The 20,191-nt window shown below is 39.3% G+C and overlaps 4 protein-coding genes across 6 annotated transcripts; 3 read left to right on the top strand and 1 right to left on the bottom strand.

Annotated features, from left to right (window-relative positions):
• Positions 1–762: 762 nt before the first annotated feature.
• On the top strand, positions 763–3,176 carry LOC113751604 (cyclin-B1-2-like). Its single transcript, XM_027295663.1, has 4 exons — positions 763–1,026; positions 1,168–1,268; positions 2,540–2,640; positions 2,914–3,176. Exons 1-4 carry the CDS (start codon positions 898–900, stop codon positions 3,012–3,014), a joined length of 432 nt encoding a protein of 143 aa, XP_027151464.1. The 5' UTR covers positions 763–897; the 3' UTR covers positions 3,015–3,176.
• A 115-nt stretch (positions 3,177–3,291) lies between these two features.
• On the top strand, positions 3,292–7,840 carry LOC113751603 (probable translation initiation factor eIF-2B subunit delta). 2 transcript variants are annotated; one of them, XM_027295662.1, is made up of 7 exons: positions 3,292–4,412; positions 4,585–4,734; positions 5,388–5,752; positions 6,020–6,764; positions 6,867–6,963; positions 7,093–7,142; positions 7,489–7,840. In XM_027295662.1, the coding sequence occupies exons 1-7, from the start codon at positions 3,917–3,919 to the stop codon at positions 7,500–7,502; spliced, it is 1,917 nt and encodes a 638-aa protein (XP_027151463.1). In that variant the 5' UTR covers positions 3,292–3,916; the 3' UTR covers positions 7,503–7,840. The 2 variants fall into 2 exon arrangements, with proteins under 2 accessions (XP_027151463.1, XP_027151462.1); XM_027295661.1 differs by having other exon boundaries at positions 7,093–7,147.
• A 308-nt stretch (positions 7,841–8,148) lies between these two features.
• LOC113752864 (probable transmembrane ascorbate ferrireductase 2) lies at positions 8,149–10,981 on the bottom strand. The gene is made up of 4 exons (XM_027296907.1): positions 10,567–10,981; positions 10,269–10,317; positions 9,049–9,248; positions 8,149–8,880 (listed from the first exon to the last, which is right to left on the bottom strand). Exons 1-4 carry the CDS (start codon positions 10,708–10,710, stop codon positions 8,575–8,577), a joined length of 699 nt encoding a protein of 232 aa, XP_027152708.1. The 5' UTR covers positions 10,711–10,981; the 3' UTR covers positions 8,149–8,574.
• Positions 10,982–13,773: 2,792 nt separating this feature from the next.
• Positions 13,774–20,191, top strand: LOC113751366 (protein CROWDED NUCLEI 1). 2 transcript variants are annotated; one of them, XM_027295352.1, is made up of 8 exons: positions 13,774–14,332; positions 14,860–15,069; positions 15,353–15,606; positions 15,750–16,020; positions 16,101–16,184; positions 16,639–18,686; positions 18,955–19,219; positions 19,657–20,191. In XM_027295352.1, exons 1-8 carry the CDS (start codon positions 14,087–14,089, stop codon positions 19,879–19,881), a joined length of 3,603 nt encoding a protein of 1,200 aa, XP_027151153.1. In that variant the 5' UTR covers positions 13,774–14,086; the 3' UTR covers positions 19,882–20,191. The 2 variants fall into 2 exon arrangements, with proteins under 2 accessions (XP_027151153.1, XP_027151154.1); XM_027295353.1 differs by lacking the exon at positions 19,657–20,191 and having other exon boundaries at positions 18,960–19,061.

Genomic DNA, 20,191 nt, shown 5'->3' with positions numbered 1-20,191 from the left:
TTTGAAGAATTTTCAAAATTGACTTGAAAACAAATTTTAAATTTTCAACCTTGTCCTAAAATTTCACCCTTTAAATTTCTGAAAATTCCCATGTTCATTTACTTTATCCCCTGAGTTGTTAAAGTCTACAATCATCACTTAGTTTATATATGATCCCATATTTCAAATGAAGCCAAGTACTACTTGAAAATATAGGGAAAAAAAGGAATTTTAAAACTTTCGTCATCTGGTTGTTATTGTTGTAATATAATTTTAACAAAATTCACACAAACTGTCATATTGGTTATTAAATTTTTTTCATTCTTGCCTTAATCAAAGTAATTCCCCCGCCCCCCGCCCGCTCCTCTCCCCAACTTGGGTCTTAACTTTGGATTTAAACAACCCATATGAAAATGAGACCGAAGAGGAATGCAGCAAGAGGACAAAGTTGATTTAATATTTGCCAGAATATTTTCCAATGTTATTCTTTGCGGGTCCAATATTTAAGGGATAATCTATTCTGGATTGGCCCAAATATTGGTGTCGGGAAAACGAAGGACAACACATCTACAAGAAAGGAGCAGGTTAGTTCATGGGTGCAATGCGTAATCTGTTCGGGTTGAACAGGTATTATACACTTCTATGAAAACGAGTGTCTCAAGCCCATTAAAAATTGGGCTTTAATTTCTTAGGGCCTTATATAAACGGGCCTCATGATCATACACAAGAGTCATTCAAAATGGCCGAAATCACCTAAAGAACGACGCCGTATTACTCTGCCCACCGACCCTTTCTTGTTTACAAAGTTTTCCTCCTAATCTCTCCTCTTTGAAATACCCTTAGCTGCTGACATGTATTAAAGAAACTGAAAGGAGACGCAGAAAAACCAAGCAAAGAAAAAGGGAGGAAAAAGCAAATATGGAAGAGCAGTTGAAGACTATCACTCAGGAAATCGGGGAACCCAAATTCGATACGCTCCGATTCGGACTCCAAAGCGTCAAAGGAGAAATCGTTGGATCGCATCCCCTTGAATCTGCTTATCATACTGTACTATTCCTCTCTATCCTTGTTCAATTACCAATTGTTTTGTGTATTATTGCTTTTTAAGTATTTTATTTTCATCGAGCTTTTTATATATGGATTGGATGCCATTTTTTTTTTTTTTTTTGTGTATTTCAATGACATTAGACGCACGTGAGGCAGCAGCAGATGAAGAGGCAGATTCTGGCCAGAGCTTACGGGTCGGCTTTCCCTTTGAAGATGGAATTCGATCGAGAAATCCTCTCCAAGTTTGTGTTTTTCTCATCTCTTTTTTGCTTTTTTTTGGCTGAAAGTTACAGTCTTGTTATATAGTGGCTGTGATTAATGGGTTTTATTGATGATTTAGGGCTTCTTTACAATTTAGGTTTTTCCCTTTTCTTTCAGTATTATTTGTGTCATTTATGCTCGTTAATAAGTTGCTAGCTTGACGGTGTTTTTCTTTGCTTTATACCTTAAAATTCGAATAGAAATTGGGGCGATGAACTTTATGATATCTAATGTTTGAATTGGATCTGGTCTTAGTGAGTAGCGTGTCTCAATCTATACGGTTCTATTGTGTGGCAGTATGAATTTAAACTGTTGAAGGTTACAAAAATTTAGAAAGGAGGGTTTTTGGAGGGAATAAGGAATTAATGTTGATGGTTTGTGCAGGAACGAGATCATTAATCCTGGATTCTTTTGACATAAACAAACCAATTGAGGGGGTTTTTTTTTTTTGGGTCCCCTGTTCAGCTTCCTCTTATTGCTTTTCTTTATGCCATAATGTTCCTTTTTGCCATGCTACTTAACTGCACACATGAAATGTCTAGAGTTGGAAAAAGTGACTTTTCTAACGTTGGTTCTATCTCAGGCTGTGAAATTGCATCTTCAATTGTTTCTTGCAACATCTACATTCTTCTTGTTGATGGCTCACTTTAACTATTCAGCTCTTACCATCTTGTGCCCGTGCTTATTGAATATTAGTGGGAGAAGCACACTATGTCTGTGCATATTTTAACCAAAATTAATAGATGATTTTGAAGAAAGATCTTCAAGTTATTGGTAGTCATGACTTTGGAAATAATTTGAAAAATATGAGTGTTGCTGTGATAGTTTCATAGTGGTTTAGTGGTTCACCATATGGGGGTAGAATACGCAAAACATAATGTGACAGCTTCTTTTAACATCAGGCTGGTGCTTTATATATATTAGTCTCAATATGAAAGTAATAGTTTATCTATTTCTATCTTGCGTGTATGATGTATATTTGAGGTGATTGATGTTCGAGAGATTTTCTCTTAACTGTTTTTGGGGCACTATAAGTTGCGTGTGTTGTATGATTCTTTTGTATCAACTTCAGCAACTTGGATAGTCTTCCAAAGCCTTCTCGTGTTATGTATTCTTTATTCTGTGGAAACGATGAAACATACAAGAAAACAACAGAGTTCAAAGGAAGCATCCTTGTATTTTTATATATATGATTAGACCATTTTAATGGGAACTTTGAAGCTCATTTTGTCTTTTCATAATCTCTGTTCAGGAGATTTCAAAGACCAGCTGGTGCGATTCCATCATCATATTTGGGGTTAGAGGCTATGACTGGGGCTTTGGAAGATTTTGGCTTCGAGGATTATCTCAATGGTAACGAACAGCAACTGGATTAGTTTTTTTTTTTAACTCTTTAGACAAGTTTGTTCTAAAATATTTGTGGATCTTTCTTGTTATTTTTCCCCTTCCAAACTCCAAAAACAAAGTTGGATGTTATAACTGAAAATTTTGACTTGATTTCCAACGGGTTCATTGGGATTTCAGTGTGAAATATTTCAAAGTTGTGTGGAATGATTAGTATGAGATTGTGATTGTGGCTTCTTATTGGTTCATATTGCTTACTAGTCACCCTAATGTTCGTGGCAGATCCAAGGGATTCTGAAAGTTTCACTCCGGCTGACATGCATCATGGAATGGAAGTGCGTCTTGGAATTTCCAAGGGACCAGTCTGCCGCAGTTTCACATGAAACAGTTAGCTGGAATTATTGGAAGACGATTGTTGATTTCTGTACTACTATTATTCATGTAGTGAAGCTGCTGCTTTCTTTTCATGTCATGGCTTGCTTGTACGCTAGTCCGTGGAATTTTTAACATATTCGACGTTGCAATGATGAACAATTCGGTCCTAAGTTATGGCTTTCCTTATTGCTGAGGTCTCTCTGGGTCATGGTAATCTCCCAGACCTAGTTTGGATGGTGATTGGAAAAAAAAAAAAAAAAAAAATCAGTACCAGCATTGGATTGGATTGGACACTTGCAGCAGCCTTGTTCGCGAGTCTCAACTCAAAGTCAGAAAAAGAAAAAGAAACCATGTTCTCTTTTCCCCTCGCAAATGCGACGAGAAAGTGATAGGAAGTCTTTTAAAATTTGCAATCCGACCCACTCTGCAACTGCTAGAATCTCAAAAGCGATCATCAATCGTAAATATTGACTGTTGTCTCTTTTCTTCTTCATTTTTTTTATGTCCGGATGCGCCTCTGTGTGCTTGCTTACCAAACATCTGAACTTAAAAAATTTTGGATTCATATTTTCCTTCGCCTTTTAAATTCCACCATTCTCCTGTTAAATTTTAAGAAGTAAATTACAAAAACTCTCAAACCAGGCGTTGTTCAAGTCATGAATAAGTGAATCACTCATCACCATTGAATTTTTTTTTTTAATTTACAGTTCACTTTTCTTCCTCCCAAGTCCCAATTCCTAACTTTGAGTAATCAACTGCTACTTGTCATCCTGATCCAAAAAAGCATAGCAATCTCCTCTAAATGTTCCTTCCACCTGAAAAGCCACTCTGCCACTTCCTCCACCTCCACTGACCTAAACCTTAGATGTCCAGCTCCTACGCAGTAATAGCAAAACCCTAAACCGCAGAGATGGAAACTCGCCGAGTCCCGCGGGCCGTGAGCGACCCCAAGGTCAGACAAGTCGGGTTTTTCGCGCCCGGGGCACCACCCGACCGGTCCCAATCTGGTCCACCCCATCCGGCCTCCTCCTCCCCTCCTGTCTCTGAAATCTCCCCCTCCGGCAACTCTCTGTCCCCGGTGATGATTCCTCCGCCGCGTCACCTTTCCGCCGACCTTGCTCGCGGGCCCCATTTCTCTCCTGCTGCCCCGCTCTCCCCTATGCGGGCCGCCCGCGACTCTATCCCCGTCGGCAGCTACAATCCCTCCGAGTTTGTCGCTCCCACGGCCTCAGAGTTCACTGACGATGCTCTCTCCCCTAATTGGACTGCTCGCCGGAGCAATTCTGGTAAATTTGCTTCCTCCCTGCCAGCTGGTGGATTTGATATGTCATCCCTTAAGCAGAATAATTTCCCGGCTAGTAGTTTAACCACCGTCTCCATTGTCAACATGCCCCCTGGCATAACAGGTAAATTATCTCCTCTATCCTTGCAAATATTTTCTCATCTTCTCCTCCCATTGATATACTGGATTTCACCATTATTCTTCAAGCTTCGGCACGGTTTTTGGGCATCTATGGCCTTGCCTTATCTTTTTCCGTGGGTGGTTGATGCTATAATTTTTTTTTGGACGAAATATAGAAAAAGATGGCGGAGCTGGTGTTGAAGTGCAGAAGGAGCGATCGAAGACGGGATCCAAGGCCAGTTTGAAGCCACTGAAAGAGCAGACCACAAAAGCAGAAAGGCGTGCAATTCAAGAAGCTCAACGAGCAGCAAAGGCTGCAACTAAAGGTCATATCAAGTTCCAGTTTGATTTTTTTCTTCCGAGTCCTGTCAAAGGTTTCCGTGTACACGAGTGAATGCATTTCGATAGTCCCATATTTAGTAATTCCCGAACTCTTTCTTCTATATCGAGGATCGTAGAGTGCTTTTTCGATCTCTTAACTTTCTTTGGAAAGTACATTTTCTAATGCAGTTTCCTGGTTAATTCAAAGAGTGTGCCTTTACTAAGCTAATGATACTGAGCTTCTTTTTTTTTTCCAAGCTAAAAAGAGCTTCTTTTTTTTTTTTCCAAGCTAAATAGAACCTTGACTGTTGTTTCGGGAAGTAGCTTCCCCTCCACCTGAGAACTTTAATGAATTCTGTTGTTGTACTCTGATAGAATTCTTATTGACACCAGTGATGAGACATTTATTCATTAATTAGTGACTCAAGTACTCAATAGCTGTCATTGTGTGCTTAATTTTTCGAGGTGATCTTATAAACTGTCATTAGTATCAGCTTTATATTGTCCAAACCAATATCACTGCTCATCATAGCATAGTATTTTTGGGCCATTGTTGTGTTCAAGTATAATAAAATCATCCTTTTCTTGGTATATACATTGCCTTTGTGCTCCGTGAAGGCAATTGCATAATTTTTTTTTTTTGGTAATTATTGGGCAGGTGATGGTAGTAAGACACCAGCTGCTTCATCTGGTTTGGGTTCTTCAGCAAATGCAAACCCAGGGAAGGCTGCAAAGGCTTCTCCACAGAAGAAGGATAACTCTCCTGTTGCAGCTTCTGAAAAAAGAGGCAGTGATCGTCCACAAGACAAAGACAGGAAGAAGGATGTCCCTCACCCCCGTATGCAGTTTGATGATAAGAGCCGAGTTGAGAAGGCAAAGAAACGATCTGTTGTTAAGCAGACCGAAGCAAAGAACAGGGTTGAACTGTTTAGGCATTTACCTCAGTATGAACATGGAACAAGGCTCCCTGAACTTGAATCGAAGCTGTTTCAACTAGATCCTGTTCATCCTGCTGTTTATAAGGTGAGGCTAAAGAACTTATCTTTTGTGGATACTAATACCATGAAGTTTATTTTTATTTTTTTTTTGGGGGGGGGGGGGGGGGGGTGTGGAAATATTTATGTTTGAAAGTTTTTGGCTAAATATTCACATTTTAATCTGATGTGGTCCATTAGAGAGGCAGCAACTGTTATCAACTCTGATGTGTAATACAATTTTCAAATTTTCTTTTTCCTATTTTCGTTGGGATCTTGACCTGACACTAGTTGTGATTTATGTACCTATAATCAGGTTGGTCTGAGGTATCTAGCTGGTGATATATCTGGTGGCAATGCGCGCTGTATTGCTATGCTTCAAGCATTTCAAGAGTCAATTAAAGACTACTCAACACCGCCTGAAAAAGCTCTTATTAGGGACTTGACTTCGAAAATAAATTCTTATGTATCTTTTCTGATTGAGTGCAGACCCCTTTCAATCAGTATGGGCAATGCTATTAGATTTCTTAAATCAAAAATTGCCAAATTATCTTTGGCCTTGTCTGAATCAGAGGCAAAAGCAATTCTTTTGTCAGATATTGATCGATTTATCAATGAGAAGATAATTCTAGCTGATAAGGTAATAGTCAGACATGCTGTAACAAAGATTAGGGATGGCGATGTTCTTCTCACATATGGATCATCCTCTGCTGTTGAGTTGTTGTTGATACACGCCCATGAGCTTGGCAAAAATTTCCGTGTTGTGGTAGTCGATTCACGTCCAAAGCTTGAAGGGAAGCTGTTACTTCGCAGATTGGTAGGAAAGGGTATTAGCTGTACATACACTCACATAAATGCTGTTTCTTATATAATGCATGAAGTTACTCGAGTATTTTTGGGTGCTTCCTCAGTATTGTCTAATGGAACGGTTTACTCGAGGGTTGGCACTGCTTGTGTTGCAATGGTTGCTCACCAGTTCCGAGTTCCAGTACTTATATGTTGTGAAGCCTATAAGTTTCATGAAAGGGTGCAGCTCGATTCAATTTGCTCTAATGAACTTGGTATGCATTTACTTTTGCAAATCATATGGAATCCGTTTAAAATGTAATATGGCTGTGTGTCATCATTTTTCTTACTATTCAGCTGCCCTTATAACACTGCAGGTGATCCAGACATGATTGCAAAGGTTCCTGGTAGGAAAGAAATTGACTCTTTGGATGATTGGGCCAATAGTGATAATTTGCAGCTTTTGAACCTCATGTAAGTGAGGGTTCTTTTTTTTGGGGGGGGTGGGGTGGGGTGGGGTGCGTGTGTGTGTGGTTATCGCATGGATTTCGGGTACCATATCCATAACCTATGTATGCTCATTGTTTAATTTTATTGTAACAGTTATGATGCAACACCATCAGATTATGTTTCGATGATCATCACAGATTATGGTATGGTAAGTGTTAGTAAGTTTTAGAATAGATTTACTAGAAAGAAAAGAGTACTTGTTATCTTCCCTGATTGCTTATAATATGACTGGGGTACATGCTTGCAATAACTCAATTGAGAACCATGTGCTGCACCACAATGTTTGTGTATGCAGTCAAGGAAGTCTACTCTGGCCCCGTTTCCTTTATTATCTTGTCCTGTGTCCTTACGTGGGCATATCCTGGTGTTTTTTCCTTGATGCCCCCCTTCCCTCCGCTCTCTATATCCTCATCTTAGTGGCATTGTGCATGTTTGCACCAAATGGCGTTTTGCCTTAATTTGCTAACCGTAATCTTTAAACATTTCCAGATACCTCCCACTAGCGTACCTGTCATTGTTCGAGAATACCGCAGAGAACATCTATGGACATAGCGGAATATAACACCTACTATACATTTATTTGAAGCTTCAGTGGTGGTTCTTGAGGATGACAGAGAGATATTGACAATCTTCAGCAACTTCAAATTAGTTTCTCCTTGATTTCTTTTTTGGAATAATGAGTTGTCTTTTCCATGTACGTTATGTTTTTGGTTTGATTCTATTTTCACCTGACTCTGTGAAGAGTGCGTTTCGTCCGCCTCTCCGAGCAGTTTTAGGAAAATATGTACGTTGTTATGAGCTTTCTAGCCCTCTTAAGGAAATTTGCAATTTTTGCTCTCCATAAAGTCGTTAGTTTAACATTCTATCCGCCGCTAGACTATTTCCGGGGCACCTCACTTTTTTGTAGATTTGAGATACGTCGCTGAGTTTAACCACGGAAAGACTGCAACATCCTGCCTATTTTTGGTGTTTTAAAATGTACGAGAGTTTTTTTTGAAAAAATAAAAAAATCGCCGGAGCATACTTACAAAGTTTCATCAAGCACAAAAAGGAGTGGACGATTTAATATATTGTTCCGATGAAAAAAATACACTACATTTTTCGATCTATCTTGAATTTGGAACTATCAAAAAATTAGTAATATCATCAAAAAAATAAAGAGGATGCTGCAGCTATTTTTCAATAATATATCAATTTTGAACCATGCAATTGCCCTGTCAAAAAAGTCAAATCCCATGACAAGTTTGGTACCTCTTTAAGGCAAAAAATGGACGCTGGAAACCGTAGAAGTAGAGGCAAGGAAACCAGGTGCACAGGTCATGCATGAAGGTACACCTGCCTGATACGGGCAAAGAAAGGGTGCGGAATGCGGAGGCGTGAAGCTTGCTGGAATCTCAGTGCAGTGAGTACATGGCTTGGCAGAACTCAATCCTGTATTTAATACCATCGGCTTGGCAGCCGATGAAATGTTTATTGCAATATCAACCCTGAAAACTTTCTATTCTTTACAAATTCACCCCAAAGGCATGAAGCAGGTTAAACCTCAAAAGGTTTCAAAAGCATTCCAGTCAATGCTTACTCCACTGTGCTTTTTGTAACATCACTTTTACCGTTAGCAGGTGAGATGACAGCAAGAATTACAAAACCACCCAAAGCAACAATCAAGATCCCTAAAGAGTTTACCAACAATGCCTCTTTGGAGTAGCGTGACATGATCTGGTTGGTTTGAAGAAATGTAGCCTTCTCTAGAATACCAGTAGTGCAAGTGGCAATAGCAAGCGCATATATATAGACGCCAAAGAACACGTGCCATGGCAGCAGACTAGCTCTGCTGTTCCTTGAACCACCTGGATACCAAAACGTTACAAATCCAGCAGCCCACTGCACTACAGAACGTAATAATTTAATATGCGGTCATGAAATACTAATCCATCAACAATCATGGTGCAAATTTTAGGAGAACATAAAGGAGGAAACAGATGTGGACTTGGGTTGGGGGGTGAGAGGGTGGGTGAATGGGAAGGCAAAACAAAAAGCTCCTAGAAGCACCTGAATGGCAAACAAGAAAAGGCAAGCTAAACCCAGCCACGAGTGAAGACTGTAGAAGTTGTCGATTCCTTTGTCATTGTGAAACTTCCATGCAGCCCATAAGCCAATTACACTAAAAGAGAGGGCCAAGAATTGCAGGAGGAGGTGAACTAATTTTTTGAAGCTTTTTGTTCCGGGGACTGTCTTGTATGCCAGCATAGCTGCAAGAATTGACAAAGTAATTAAAAACCACATTTCTGACAACATCAGCTACGTAGACTACATTAAGAAGTATTACAAGCCAACACATTTGAAAAAGCGATATCCATCACCAGATTAACAGACAAGCCTCAAGAATATTCATGACAACTGACATAAATATAGATATCTGACAAACTGGGAATAGTTCTTATAAAGTTCTTAGCAGTTTCTTTAATAACTTGATGATATAGCTGCGTGTAAATTTCTGAAACTTCTGAGAAAAACTATTACTTATCACGGAAAAGATTGCCTTAATGGTTCAGGAAGTTAGTTATCCATATGAAAAACACAAACATTAAAACTAGAAAAACAGAATTTGATGCAGATTGACAGAGATTAGCAAAAGACATGGTATGGGTGTCCAAATTAGGCTTTTGATGATGTACATTGCGTACCAAGCCTGTTCTACGACACCTATTTGGGGTTCATAACTTAACTCCCAAAAATGACCCATTGGGAAATGACAATGCAAGTCATCCAGGTGCCAACTTGTAGCCCGGATATCACCACAGATACAGCACATTCCTTATCAGGCCTCGACTACAAATGCTATCTGGACTTCATCTTTTAGCTGGGAGACTGTAATATCGGTGAATGACTCAACAAACTTAAGAAATAGAAATGCAAATCAACCAGCCGTAAGTCTAGGCATTAGGCAGCCTCCAACATTGCAACAAATTAGACGTGTTCAGGATTAATGTGATTACCAGTTACCAAATTTTTCTTAGATTGAAGATTCAATAAAATTAAACATTAGCCTTTCGATTTAAGGTGTTGATCTGACAGCTAATAGGCCTCCACAAATGATGAAAACTAAACCTCAAGAAACCAATTACTTACGAAGATATCAGAAAGCAATACAGATGCGTGCTCCTGAATACATGATGAATGAAATGAATCAATAATGAACAAATCAGGATAGGATTAATATGGGAGAGGTCGATTACTCCTTAGTCCAGTACTCAAACGAAGATTCTCACCTTCACCATTTAGAAGTACCAGGCCAATCACCATCAAAACTGGATGAACCTGAACAAAACATGAAAAACCAAAATTCAATAAACAATCCGGAACAATCCATAGAGGACAAAACTCAATGCTAAAACCCCTCAAAGCCCAAAAGAAACAATAAAAGGATCCACCGGTGCTTGATTCATAGAATGCAGGTGGCAAATAAGTCGATAATTGGAAGAAAGAAATAATTGAAATTTTCGGGAATTCCCCATAAAAGGAAAAGGAAAAGGAAAAAACAATAGATAGAAGTGGAATAGTAATTACATTAAAGATGAGGTCTTTATTGGTGGAGACGAGGGCCAATCCTCCTCTGTAATGAACCGTCCACGTTAGCACTGTTACTGTCACTGCTATCCCCAGTATCCTCACCACTCCGTAGATCGGAAATCTCACAACCGGTACCGCCATTTTCCCGTATTAAACTAAAGAGTTGAATATGAATTTTCTGTTGCCTATTGCAGATTTTTACAGAGACTAGGGTTTTCACAAAAAAAAAAAGCAAAAACGCTCTGAGAATTAGTAGGACAACAAATTTTTCACGAGAACTGATCTTCTATTGAAGAAAAGAATATACAGGATGTGGTCACCACGTCTCTCTCTGGATTTCCAAGAGTCTTTTGTTCTTCATAGTAGCAACGAGGAAGCATCAGTTTTAGACTTTCATGTGCCACGCTGGACTCCAAAAAAAGTCCACTCTACCTTACGTCTCTTGTCGTAAGCTCTTAACCCTGCTCAACGTCGGCTGAGTTTAATCCTATGCGTTGTCGGTCGTCTGGGCCATTGCACATGGACATGCATATCGGGCTTTCGTGAAGTCAGCCCAATGACATCCCAACCCCACGCCACAGTGGATTGTGCATGTAATCCTTTACCTATGAAATCAGCCCATTTGGAGTGTTACCCTTTTAGAAAAGTGATATATATATATACATATATATATGTATATATTATGTATTTGGGGTCAATCAGCAACTCCTACTCCTAATTTATCCTATACTAAAAAGGGCCTAATTGGATCAAAAAGGGCTGAAGGGAGAGAATCCTATTTAGACCGAACGGGTGATGCATATCCTTTGTATTTCACTTGTACTTTATATTTCACCTAGTGAGCAACTCGGAGTTGGTTAGAGAAGTAACATTATTAGGGGCAATTAATTAGTGGTTTGTATATTCAATGGACAATCCCTTAGGGTGCTCAATTGTTAGTTTTTAGGGCAAAAAGTCTCGCTAACCCTTAAACTTTTAGTTGCATAAAGTTTTAACCCTCCAATAATTATTATGAAACTTTTGACTCTCAATATATCAAAAGTGAAAATCGTTGATCCTTCTGTTGATTTGAACAGTCATGTTTGACGGAAACACCATCAAATGCGACATGACAACATAAAATCAAGGGCCAATGAGAGACATTTTGTCTTGACGCTCTCTCACTCACTCTTCTTTTCATATTTTTTTCTTCCTCTGTTTTCTAAATTTTTTGTTATCTTTTATCTTTTTTTTTTGTCTTTCTCTTTTTGTAAAACCCTTAACTCGTTGTTGTGCTTAAAGGCTACACCTTCTGCAATTTTATCTAGATTTTTTTTTCTTTTCAAGGATAAGATCTTTTAATTTAGATGTTTCTGGAAGAATTCTTTAGTTCTTGATTTAAGGGAATGAATTATCTGTGGTATCATTAAAACATTACAGGATGGTTTTGGTACATATTGCTTTGTTGGAGATATTTCAAGGGTTTCCTCTATCTAGGATGCCATAACGAAGTTGATGATGTTTGCTTCTTTTTTTTTTGTTAAAAAAAAGGGTAGATTCAACTCCGGTCACTGACTCGGCCTCTAGGACCATAAGTCACTTATAGAGGTACTTATAGATCGTCCATCAACACAGTTCTCACATCAGCAGCGGAATTCGAACACATGATATTTTATAAAGAAGTAACTTATTCTTGCCAACTGAACCAACTTGTGTTGGTTGATAATGTTCACTGCTCCTCTTTGGATTGCGGTTTTGGTTAAGGCTTGGGTGGGCTGGACATGGAAGCCCATGTGGGCTAATTTAAACAGCAGCTTTCTGGTTTTTGCAAAAATTTCCTCCAACTCCTCTATTTGTTAGGTTTCATTTCGAGATTCAACTCAGAAAGAGAGTTGGAAAAGAGAGATAGAGAGAGAGATATATTATATTGTTCTTGATTTTCCTCGTCCATCGCACTTGATAGTGTTTTCGTCAAAGATAACAGTTGAAATTTGAGGGATCAATGGTTTGCACATTTGATAGATCATAGGTCAAAAATTTCATAATTATTGTTCAAGAGCTAAAACTTTACGCACTAAAAGTTCAAGGGTCATCAAGACTTCTTAGCCTCGTTTTTATGATGTGGTGCATATTGCACTTGGTTATATATCTAATTAAGAGTTTAATAAAATGATATTGTATTGGAGATCATTAAGAGGAATCTCATCTCATGTGTTAATTTTTTTTTTGATAAAAATAAACTTAATTTGATTAAAAGGAGGCCTCGATCTATTTAAGTTGGAGTTAATGTTAGTCACCCTTTATGGGTGACAGCTCATAATCTGTTCCAACTAAAAAAAAAGAGGGAACTCTTCTATGCTCAAACTTCTTCAAATGTAGAGTTAATAAATTAACACTTCCGATGGTCCAATCTAATCACAATTCATTACAACTGAGTTATCATAGAACAGACATAATTGGTACTTGCTTCACAATAATTTATTTTGCTGATTTCGACTAGAATTCATTATTTAATTATTCCTTGATCCCCAAGCCATAAAAGATATGACTCATTTAAAGTCTTATTAATGAAAAAGACAGTAACAACCTTAAAAAAAAAAAAGACAGAAACAAGAAATGAGCAAAGGGGCTTACAGACAAAAAAAAATAATAAATAAAGAAGAGAAAGAAATGAGCATAGAGAAAAACAGGAAGTTCCCAGCCCAGCCCAGCCCGGCCCCATCACGAACCCCCATTGAAGCCACATGGGACACAGGAGATTAGATTACCGATTACTTGTAAGAAGAAAGAAAGAATGAGGTACTTATCCCCGCTTTTGCTTTTCTGCAGCGTAAGCCAGGCGCCTCATTCCCAAAGCTCCTGACCTGATCCAACCAGCACATCAACACCTTGGCATTTCAATTCAGTATATTCCTTTTCCTTCAATGACCATCTCATCCCCGCAGTTCCCCAAATTTACCATCCCCCGTTTCAGTAGTGACTTGACCAATCCGGGGACCCTTTCGTCACTATACGAGGAAACTGTCGGAACCCCACGTTGTAACCGAAAGGCGGCCGAGCGAATTCCCAAAAATATCCCTGATTAACGGATAAAAGACCGCATAAAATGAGGAGAGCGGAGGTAAATTCACATATCGGAGTTGCTGTCGGGCCATCAAGAGGACTTAAAAAACAAAGCAAAAATAAAAAAGGGAAAGAACGTGAGGCATCCGCGCACACCACAAAGGTGGCTCTGGAAAAAAAGGCGGAGGGATAGAGAGAGAAAGTAAGAGTGGAAGTTGGTTTTGAGACGTTATCGGGTTTCACCCCTTTCATATTGGCCGGAGTTTGGGAACTCTGTTCAAGTCCGGCTAGGGTTTTTTGTGTTGTTTACTTCACAATTTAAGGGTTTTTCCTTTCCCTTTCATCCTTGCTGATACTAACAGACTGTCGAATTTACTGTAAAAACTCAGACTTTGTTCTTCTTATGAAGTTGTTCCTGAATTCCGCGATCTGGAGTTTGAGGAATTCCAGAGGATCAATTTCGGAAATTTAAGCGATGTTTACGCCGCAGAGGAAGCCATGGTCAGGGTGGTCGCTCAATCCGAGGAGGGAACAGAATGGGTCGGCAATTGCGTCTGGTTCTGCACCGGGCAATTCCAGCCCTAGAAATGGGGAGACTACTGTTGGGAAGGACAAAGGGTTGCTTTTTATTGAATCTACTCCCGACAGTTTGGCTGCTGAAAAGTATGCGGAGTTGGATAAGGAAGCGGTTTGCGACAAGCTTAGCAAGCTTGAAAATGAGGTGAGTAAGAACATTTACTTCACCAGCAAATGCAAATTTACTTCTTTTTTTTGTTCTTTTTTTCTTGTTGGGTTAGAGTGATTTGCTTTGAGTTTTTGTGCGATTTACCGATAGTTTAATGATCTTGTGACCTTCTTGGTTTTTTTTTTTTTAGTGCAATTGGCTTTATCTTAATGTGTTAGATAAAAATGATTAACTATGTGACTGTTGTAGGACCAATGTTCTAGTAGTATTTGAGTTCCTTAATGGTGCAGAGCTTCGTTTTGATGCACCTGCACTCTACGTTGTATTACCTTGTAGGAGTTATCTCCAGTGACTAGATGCTGTGATTTTATGCCAGTTATGGTTTTAAACCTGCAATTCGTATGCTCCTGATTCTGCATTTGATTCCGTCTGTATATTTGTTTACTGCCATCTGGTTATGCACATTAAGTTTCTTTTAGGCTGTCCTGGGAGATTAAAAAGGAACCTTGATTGTGTTATATACCCTTTTTTTTTTTCGGCCTGACTGGTGGATTTGTTCACAGCTTTTGGAATACCAGTACAATATGGGCCTCCTATTGATTGAAAAAAAGGAGTGGACTTGCAAGTATGAAGAACTAAAGCGAGCTTTAGCAGATTTGGATGATGCATATAAAAGAGAGAAATCTGCACATTTCATTGCCATCACTGAAGTGGAGAAGCGTGAAGAGAATTTGAGGAATGCATTGGGTATTGAAAAGCAGTGTGTGCTTGATGTATGATTTCTTCTTTGCTATTTCATTTGTAATTGATATCTTCTTCTTTCCTTTTTGAAGAATTTTCTACTAGTCCATGCTGATTTTTTTTGCCTTCAGAAGATTATTTTCTTTGACACTTTTTTCAGTAGTTTGGCGACACTTTGGGGAAGTTTTATACATTTTTGACCACCTATTTTCATGCTTAACTACAAAAGATTAGGAAGCGATATTAAGTTTATGCTTTCATTTAAGTACATGGTTATTCTTAGTCAAGGTTATTGTTGGTTGTTAATTACTGCAGTTAGAGAAAGCCCTACGCGAGATGCGTTCGGAATATGCTGAAATTAAATTCACAGCTGATTCAAAATTGGCTGAAGCAGAATCTTTGGTTGCTAGCATTGAACAGAAATCTTTGGAGGTAGAAGCGAAATTGCATGCAACAGATGCCAAGTTTGCTGAGGTGAACAGAAAGAGTTCAGAAATTGAAAGGAAGTCTCAGGAATTGGTGGCTCAAGAAATTGCACTTCGACGGGAGCGGTCATCATTTGCTGCAGAGTATGTTTCACTGTTTACAAATGCTTCATTTCCTTTATCTTTGTGTCTCGTGAATCTGTTCGGGTTCTCTTAATTGACTGGTGAATTCCTTACGTTGACAATAATATGTTGTTTCTCACTGATAATTTCTCCTCTTTTTCCAGGCGTGACATGCATGAGTCATCTTTGTCCAAACAAAGGGAAGACTTGCGAGAGTGGGAACAAAAGTTACAGGAGGGAGAAGAAAGACTTGCTGAACTTCGAAGGTTGCTTCATCAGAGAGAGAAGAGGGCAAATGAGTATGATAATCTGTGGAAGCAGAAACAGAAAGAACTTGAAGATGTGCAGAAGAAGGTTGATGTAGCCAATTTAAGTCTGAAGGAAAAAGAGGAAGACATGAGCCGCCGCCAAGCAAGTCTGTCTTCGATGGAGAAGGTAAGTTTCTTTCTCGTCTTGCCTACTCTTAAATCCTTAATTGGTCCTTTTTTGTTTTATCTGTGTTTACTTTGTTGCAGGAAGCTGATACAACGAGAAATAGCTTGGAATTGAAGGAGAAGCAATTGATTGAACTAGAGGACAAGCTAAATATGAGAGAGAAAGTGAGTACTTGTACTTTGTTTATTTGTTTACCTGATTGCCTTTGCCAGTTTAACATTGAGACATTTGATGGTAGGACATACTCTTATCTTTGTTTTACTGCTGTGGCTTTGTGTAGTTTAAGTAGTTTGTAAATAGATAGTGATTTTTAGCACCAAAGCTTTTCATGCTTTTAGTCATGTTTGTTTGTTCAATACTCTTTCAAAATTGATCCTTGGAGTTGGTTCAGTTTTGGAACATGTAAATTTTGAACTCTGTTGTTTTCTTTATTAAATCTTTTCCTGGACCATTGTAGAAACTGATCTAGTATGATTAGGGTTCTAATGCAATTATAATGTTTGTAGACCTTATTTTGCTTCCTCTTGCTTCTTTTGGTACTGCCTGCTGGAAAGTATTTTCTTATGTATGCCATAGTCATGCTTTTGACTTTTTCTTTTACCATGGGTGTGTCTTCAGGTGGAAATTCAGAAACTGTTAGATGAACACAAGACAACCTTGGATACAAAGGAAAAGGAGTTTGAATTGGAGATGGAACAGAGAAGGAAATCTTTGTATCTGGACATGGAAAATAAGGCAGCTGAAGTGCTCAAGAAGGAAGCTGAACTTAAACACATGGAAGAGAAAATCAGGAAAAGAGAACAGGCTTTGGAGAAGAAATCAGAGAAAGTGAGAGAGAGAGAGAATGAACTTGAATTGAAGTTAAAAGCTTTGAAAGAAAGGGAGAAGTCCTTGAAAGTTGAGGAAAAGGACATGGAGACTGAGAGGAAGCAAACTCTTGCTGAAAAAGAGAGTTTGCTTGTTCTCAAGATTGAGCTTGAGAAAACAAGATCTGATATAGAAAACCAGCAATTGAAGATTCGTGAAGAAATGGAGCAGCTGAAAGTAACTGTAGATGAAAGATCTGAACATGCTCGGCTACAGTTAGAACTCAAACAAGAGATAGACAAATGTAGGCTCCAAAGTGAATTGCTGCTAAAGGAGGCTGAGGATTTGAAGCAGGAAAGATTAAGATTTGAGAAAGACTGGGAAGAGCTGGATGTGAAACAAACTGAGGTTAAGAAAGAACTTGCTGATTTTGCCGAACAAAAAAACTACTTTGAAAAAATGAGATGGGCTGAAGAGGAAAGGTTGAAAAATGAGAAATTGGAAACTGAGAATTATGTTAGAAGAGAGTTGGAATCTCTTGAAGTGGCTAGGCATTCATTTGCTGCCACAATGGAGCATGAAAGGACTATACTAGCTGAAAAAACTGAAAGTCAGAGAAGCAAAATGCTGGATGATTTTGAAATCCGGAAAAGGGAACTTGAGTCTGATATGCAGAAGAAGCAGGAAGAGATGGAGAATCAACTGCATGAGATGAAGAATTTTTTTGAACAAGACAGAGAAAGGGAACTTAACAACATCAATAATCTCAAGAATGCAATCCATCAAGAAATGGAAGAGTTGAAGGTCAAAAGACATGCCTTAGAGAATGAAAAGCAGGAAATTTTTGCAAACAAGAAGCAGCTTGAGGTGCAGCATGGTGAAATGCGCAAGGATATTGATGAGCTTGTTGTTCTTAGTAAGAAGTTGAAAGATCAGAGAGAACAACTTGTCAAAGAAAGAGAAAGATTTGTTGCTTTTGTTGACAAGCAGAAGAGTTGCGAAAGTTGTGCAGAATTAGTTCGTGAGTTTGTGACATCTGATCTTCAATCTTTGGATGGGATCAACAATCTAGAGGCACCTGTGCTGCCAAAAATAGCTGAGAATTATTTGAGGGGGGCTGCTCATGGCAATTCTGAGACAGAAAATATAGAGATATCCCCCAGCGCAGTTGAATTAGGTTCCCCAGCTTCTGGTGGGACTATATCATGGCTTCGAAAGTGTACTTCAAGCATATTCAGATTCTCGCCCGGCAAAAAGATTGAATTTACTGCTGCTCGAGGTCTGACTGACGGAGCTTCCTTGCCTGGGAGTCTTGTTAATGTAGAATCACGAAAAACATTGCCGAGCAGTGAAAATGAACCGAAAATTTCTTTTGGAGTTGCAGAAGATTCTCTTGATATCCAAAGAATTCAGTCTGACAACAGCACCAGGGAGTTCGAAGCTGGTCCAGATCCATCAGTTAATGACCGTAGGTCCCAGCATTCTAATCCAAAGGTACAGAAGAGGAGACATGGTAAGAGAGGGAGGCCTAAAATTAATAGAGAAGGGTCTGGGAAGGTGTCTGTTGCAGACCGCCGCAGGGTTATTGATGAGGATGCTTTTGTTGAGAGCGATGGTCAGCGTGTTAATGGCAATATTTTTGTTAACGAAGAAAGTCGTGGAGAATCAGGAGCAGCGGTAAACGGAAGAAAGAGAAACCTCACACAAACATCACAAGCAACCCCCAGCGAGCATGATGGTGAATATAGTGGATATTCTGGTAGCGTCACCGGTGAAGGGCACCGGAAAAGGAGACGAAGAGTAGCACCACCTGTTCAAACTCTTGGTGAAAAACGATACAATCTCCGGCGACCTAGAAGGTATGTTGCTTTATTTGAACGTATAGTATTTATTTGTGTCTGGTTTGTGACCTTTTGAAAACTAAATTAGACTCCAGATGCTACAGGAATTCCAGATCCTGTTTTTTGGACCACCAGTTTTCATTCACGAGTTTAATTTAATGACAAATAACATCTCTTTGCCATCTTTCTTATTTCACATGCATTGTGTTACACCCCATCCCCTGCCTTTTGTTTCATCCTTCAACCATCAATCTTAAATACTGAAAAGGCATTTGTTGTGGTCCAGTGCAGCTGCAGCAGCTGCTAATGGAGTCTTGTCTGATCCCAGCAAGGAGAAAGATAGAGAAATTGGTGGACATAGTAGTCATGTAGAACAAATAACTGGTTCTAAAGCCACACGTTCCAATAATGTTGAAGTTGCTGGGATTTCGGTGGAAGAAATTCGAGATTCTGATGCTGCAGGCTCTGCTTCTGAGGGTGCTAAAGGAGATGGTGGTGAGATAAAAAGCATCCCTACTGCCCATGAGTTTTCAGCAGACAGTCCTGTTATGGTACCCCCCTCTCTCTCTCTCTCTCACACACACACACACACGTGTGCGCGTGATCCATTACTCTTGCTGAGCATTAGATTATGTATTTGAAGCCTTGAGATGGTTTGCCATGAACTGGAAATTCTGTTTGGTGTTGATGCCGGAAATGTTTGGAGTGCCGATAGGCTTTAGAGAAAATGGAAATTGGCAGCCCTAATCCCTTCTGGAGTAGGGAACTGAATGATAAGGATTTTGTTTATACTTTTCTATGCACACCTTCTTCTGTAGGCACTTGTCCAGGCTCTCCATCATTTTTCTTTCAATATGTTTCTTGTAGCAATGGTAAGAGGGGTATTGAGGAACCCTGATGAAAATCGATTTGATCATGTGGAGGATCACATGCAGTTTGTAGTTACGTTTATTGCTAACACTGATCCATTTCTACCCTCTTGTGACAGTTAAAAGATGCAACAGTTGCTCAAGATGGTGTCAGTGACACTGTTGAAGTTGAGTTTGATACGAGGGATGAGGTAAATGGGACCCCAGAAAGGGCGAGAGAGGACAGATATGGGGAGAACAAAGGTCAACCTCTCGAATACGAAGAGGATGATGAGGTGGACGAGTTTGATCACCCTGGTGAAGTATCCGTTGCGAAGAAAGTGTGGAATTTCCTTACAACATGACAGTGCATGCCCTAAATGTTCTCTAGGAGTTCTCTACTTTTGCTGCCTAGAGGTCTCTTTTGTGTAGTAGTAGTAGTAGTGTGCATTATTTTAGGAGGTTAGTCAATGACGCCAGCCAATTTAGATGAGAGTATTTTGGTTTTGCCCTTTTGTTATTATTAGGGATGTGGGGGCCTCTATTGATTGACAATTGAAATGTCGATAACTGTAGTGATCATGGCCACTATATGCAAACAGTGAACTGGTGTTTCTTAACTCTGATTTCGTGATTTACTTAATTGTTTGTGTCAAAGGCTTGCTTAGGCCCGTC

This window comes from Coffea eugenioides, chromosome 11 (genome assembly GCF_003713205.1).
Source record: "Coffea eugenioides isolate CCC68of chromosome 11, Ceug_1.0, whole genome shotgun sequence".
Taxonomy (NCBI): domain Eukaryota; kingdom Viridiplantae; phylum Streptophyta; class Magnoliopsida; order Gentianales; family Rubiaceae; genus Coffea; species Coffea eugenioides.
This window is presented reverse-complemented; position numbering and strand designations above follow the sequence as displayed.

Excerpts from the sequence above, each read along its gene's own strand:
- LOC113751604 (XM_027295663.1), top strand. The coding sequence starts at position 898 with ATGGAAGAGCAGTTGAAGACTATCACTCAGGAAATCGGGGAACCCAAA. Across the intron at positions 1,027-1,167 it reads TTGAATCTGCTTATCATACT|ACGCACGTGAGGCAGCAGCA; the intron begins GTACTATTCCTC and ends CAATGACATTAG. Across the intron at positions 1,269-2,539 it reads GATCGAGAAATCCTCTCCAA|GAGATTTCAAAGACCAGCTG; the intron begins GTTTGTGTTTTT and ends ATCTCTGTTCAG.
- LOC113751603 (XM_027295661.1), top strand. The coding sequence starts at position 3,917 with ATGGAAACTCGCCGAGTCCCGCGGGCCGTGAGCGACCCCAAGGTCAGA. Across the intron at positions 4,735-5,387 it reads AGCAAAGGCTGCAACTAAAG|GTGATGGTAGTAAGACACCA; the intron begins GTCATATCAAGT and ends ATTATTGGGCAG. Across the intron at positions 5,753-6,019 it reads TTCATCCTGCTGTTTATAAG|GTTGGTCTGAGGTATCTAGC; the intron begins GTGAGGCTAAAG and ends ACCTATAATCAG.
- LOC113752864 (XM_027296907.1), bottom strand. The coding sequence starts at position 10,710 with ATGGCGGTACCGGTTGTGAGATTTCCGATCTACGGAGTGGTGAGGATA. Across the intron at positions 10,318-10,566 it reads ATAAAGACCTCATCTTTAAT|GTTCATCCAGTTTTGATGGT; the intron begins GTAATTACTATT and ends TGTTTTGTTCAG. Across the intron at positions 8,881-9,048 it reads TTTTCTTGTTTGCCATTCAG|TGGGCTGCTGGATTTGTAAC; the intron begins GTGCTTCTAGGA and ends TCTGTAGTGCAG.
- LOC113751366 (XM_027295352.1), top strand. The coding sequence starts at position 14,087 with ATGTTTACGCCGCAGAGGAAGCCATGGTCAGGGTGGTCGCTCAATCCG. Across the intron at positions 15,070-15,352 it reads AAAAGCAGTGTGTGCTTGAT|TTAGAGAAAGCCCTACGCGA; the intron begins GTATGATTTCTT and ends TAATTACTGCAG. Across the intron at positions 19,220-19,656 it reads CAGCAGACAGTCCTGTTATG|TTAAAAGATGCAACAGTTGC; the intron begins GTACCCCCCTCT and ends CTCTTGTGACAG.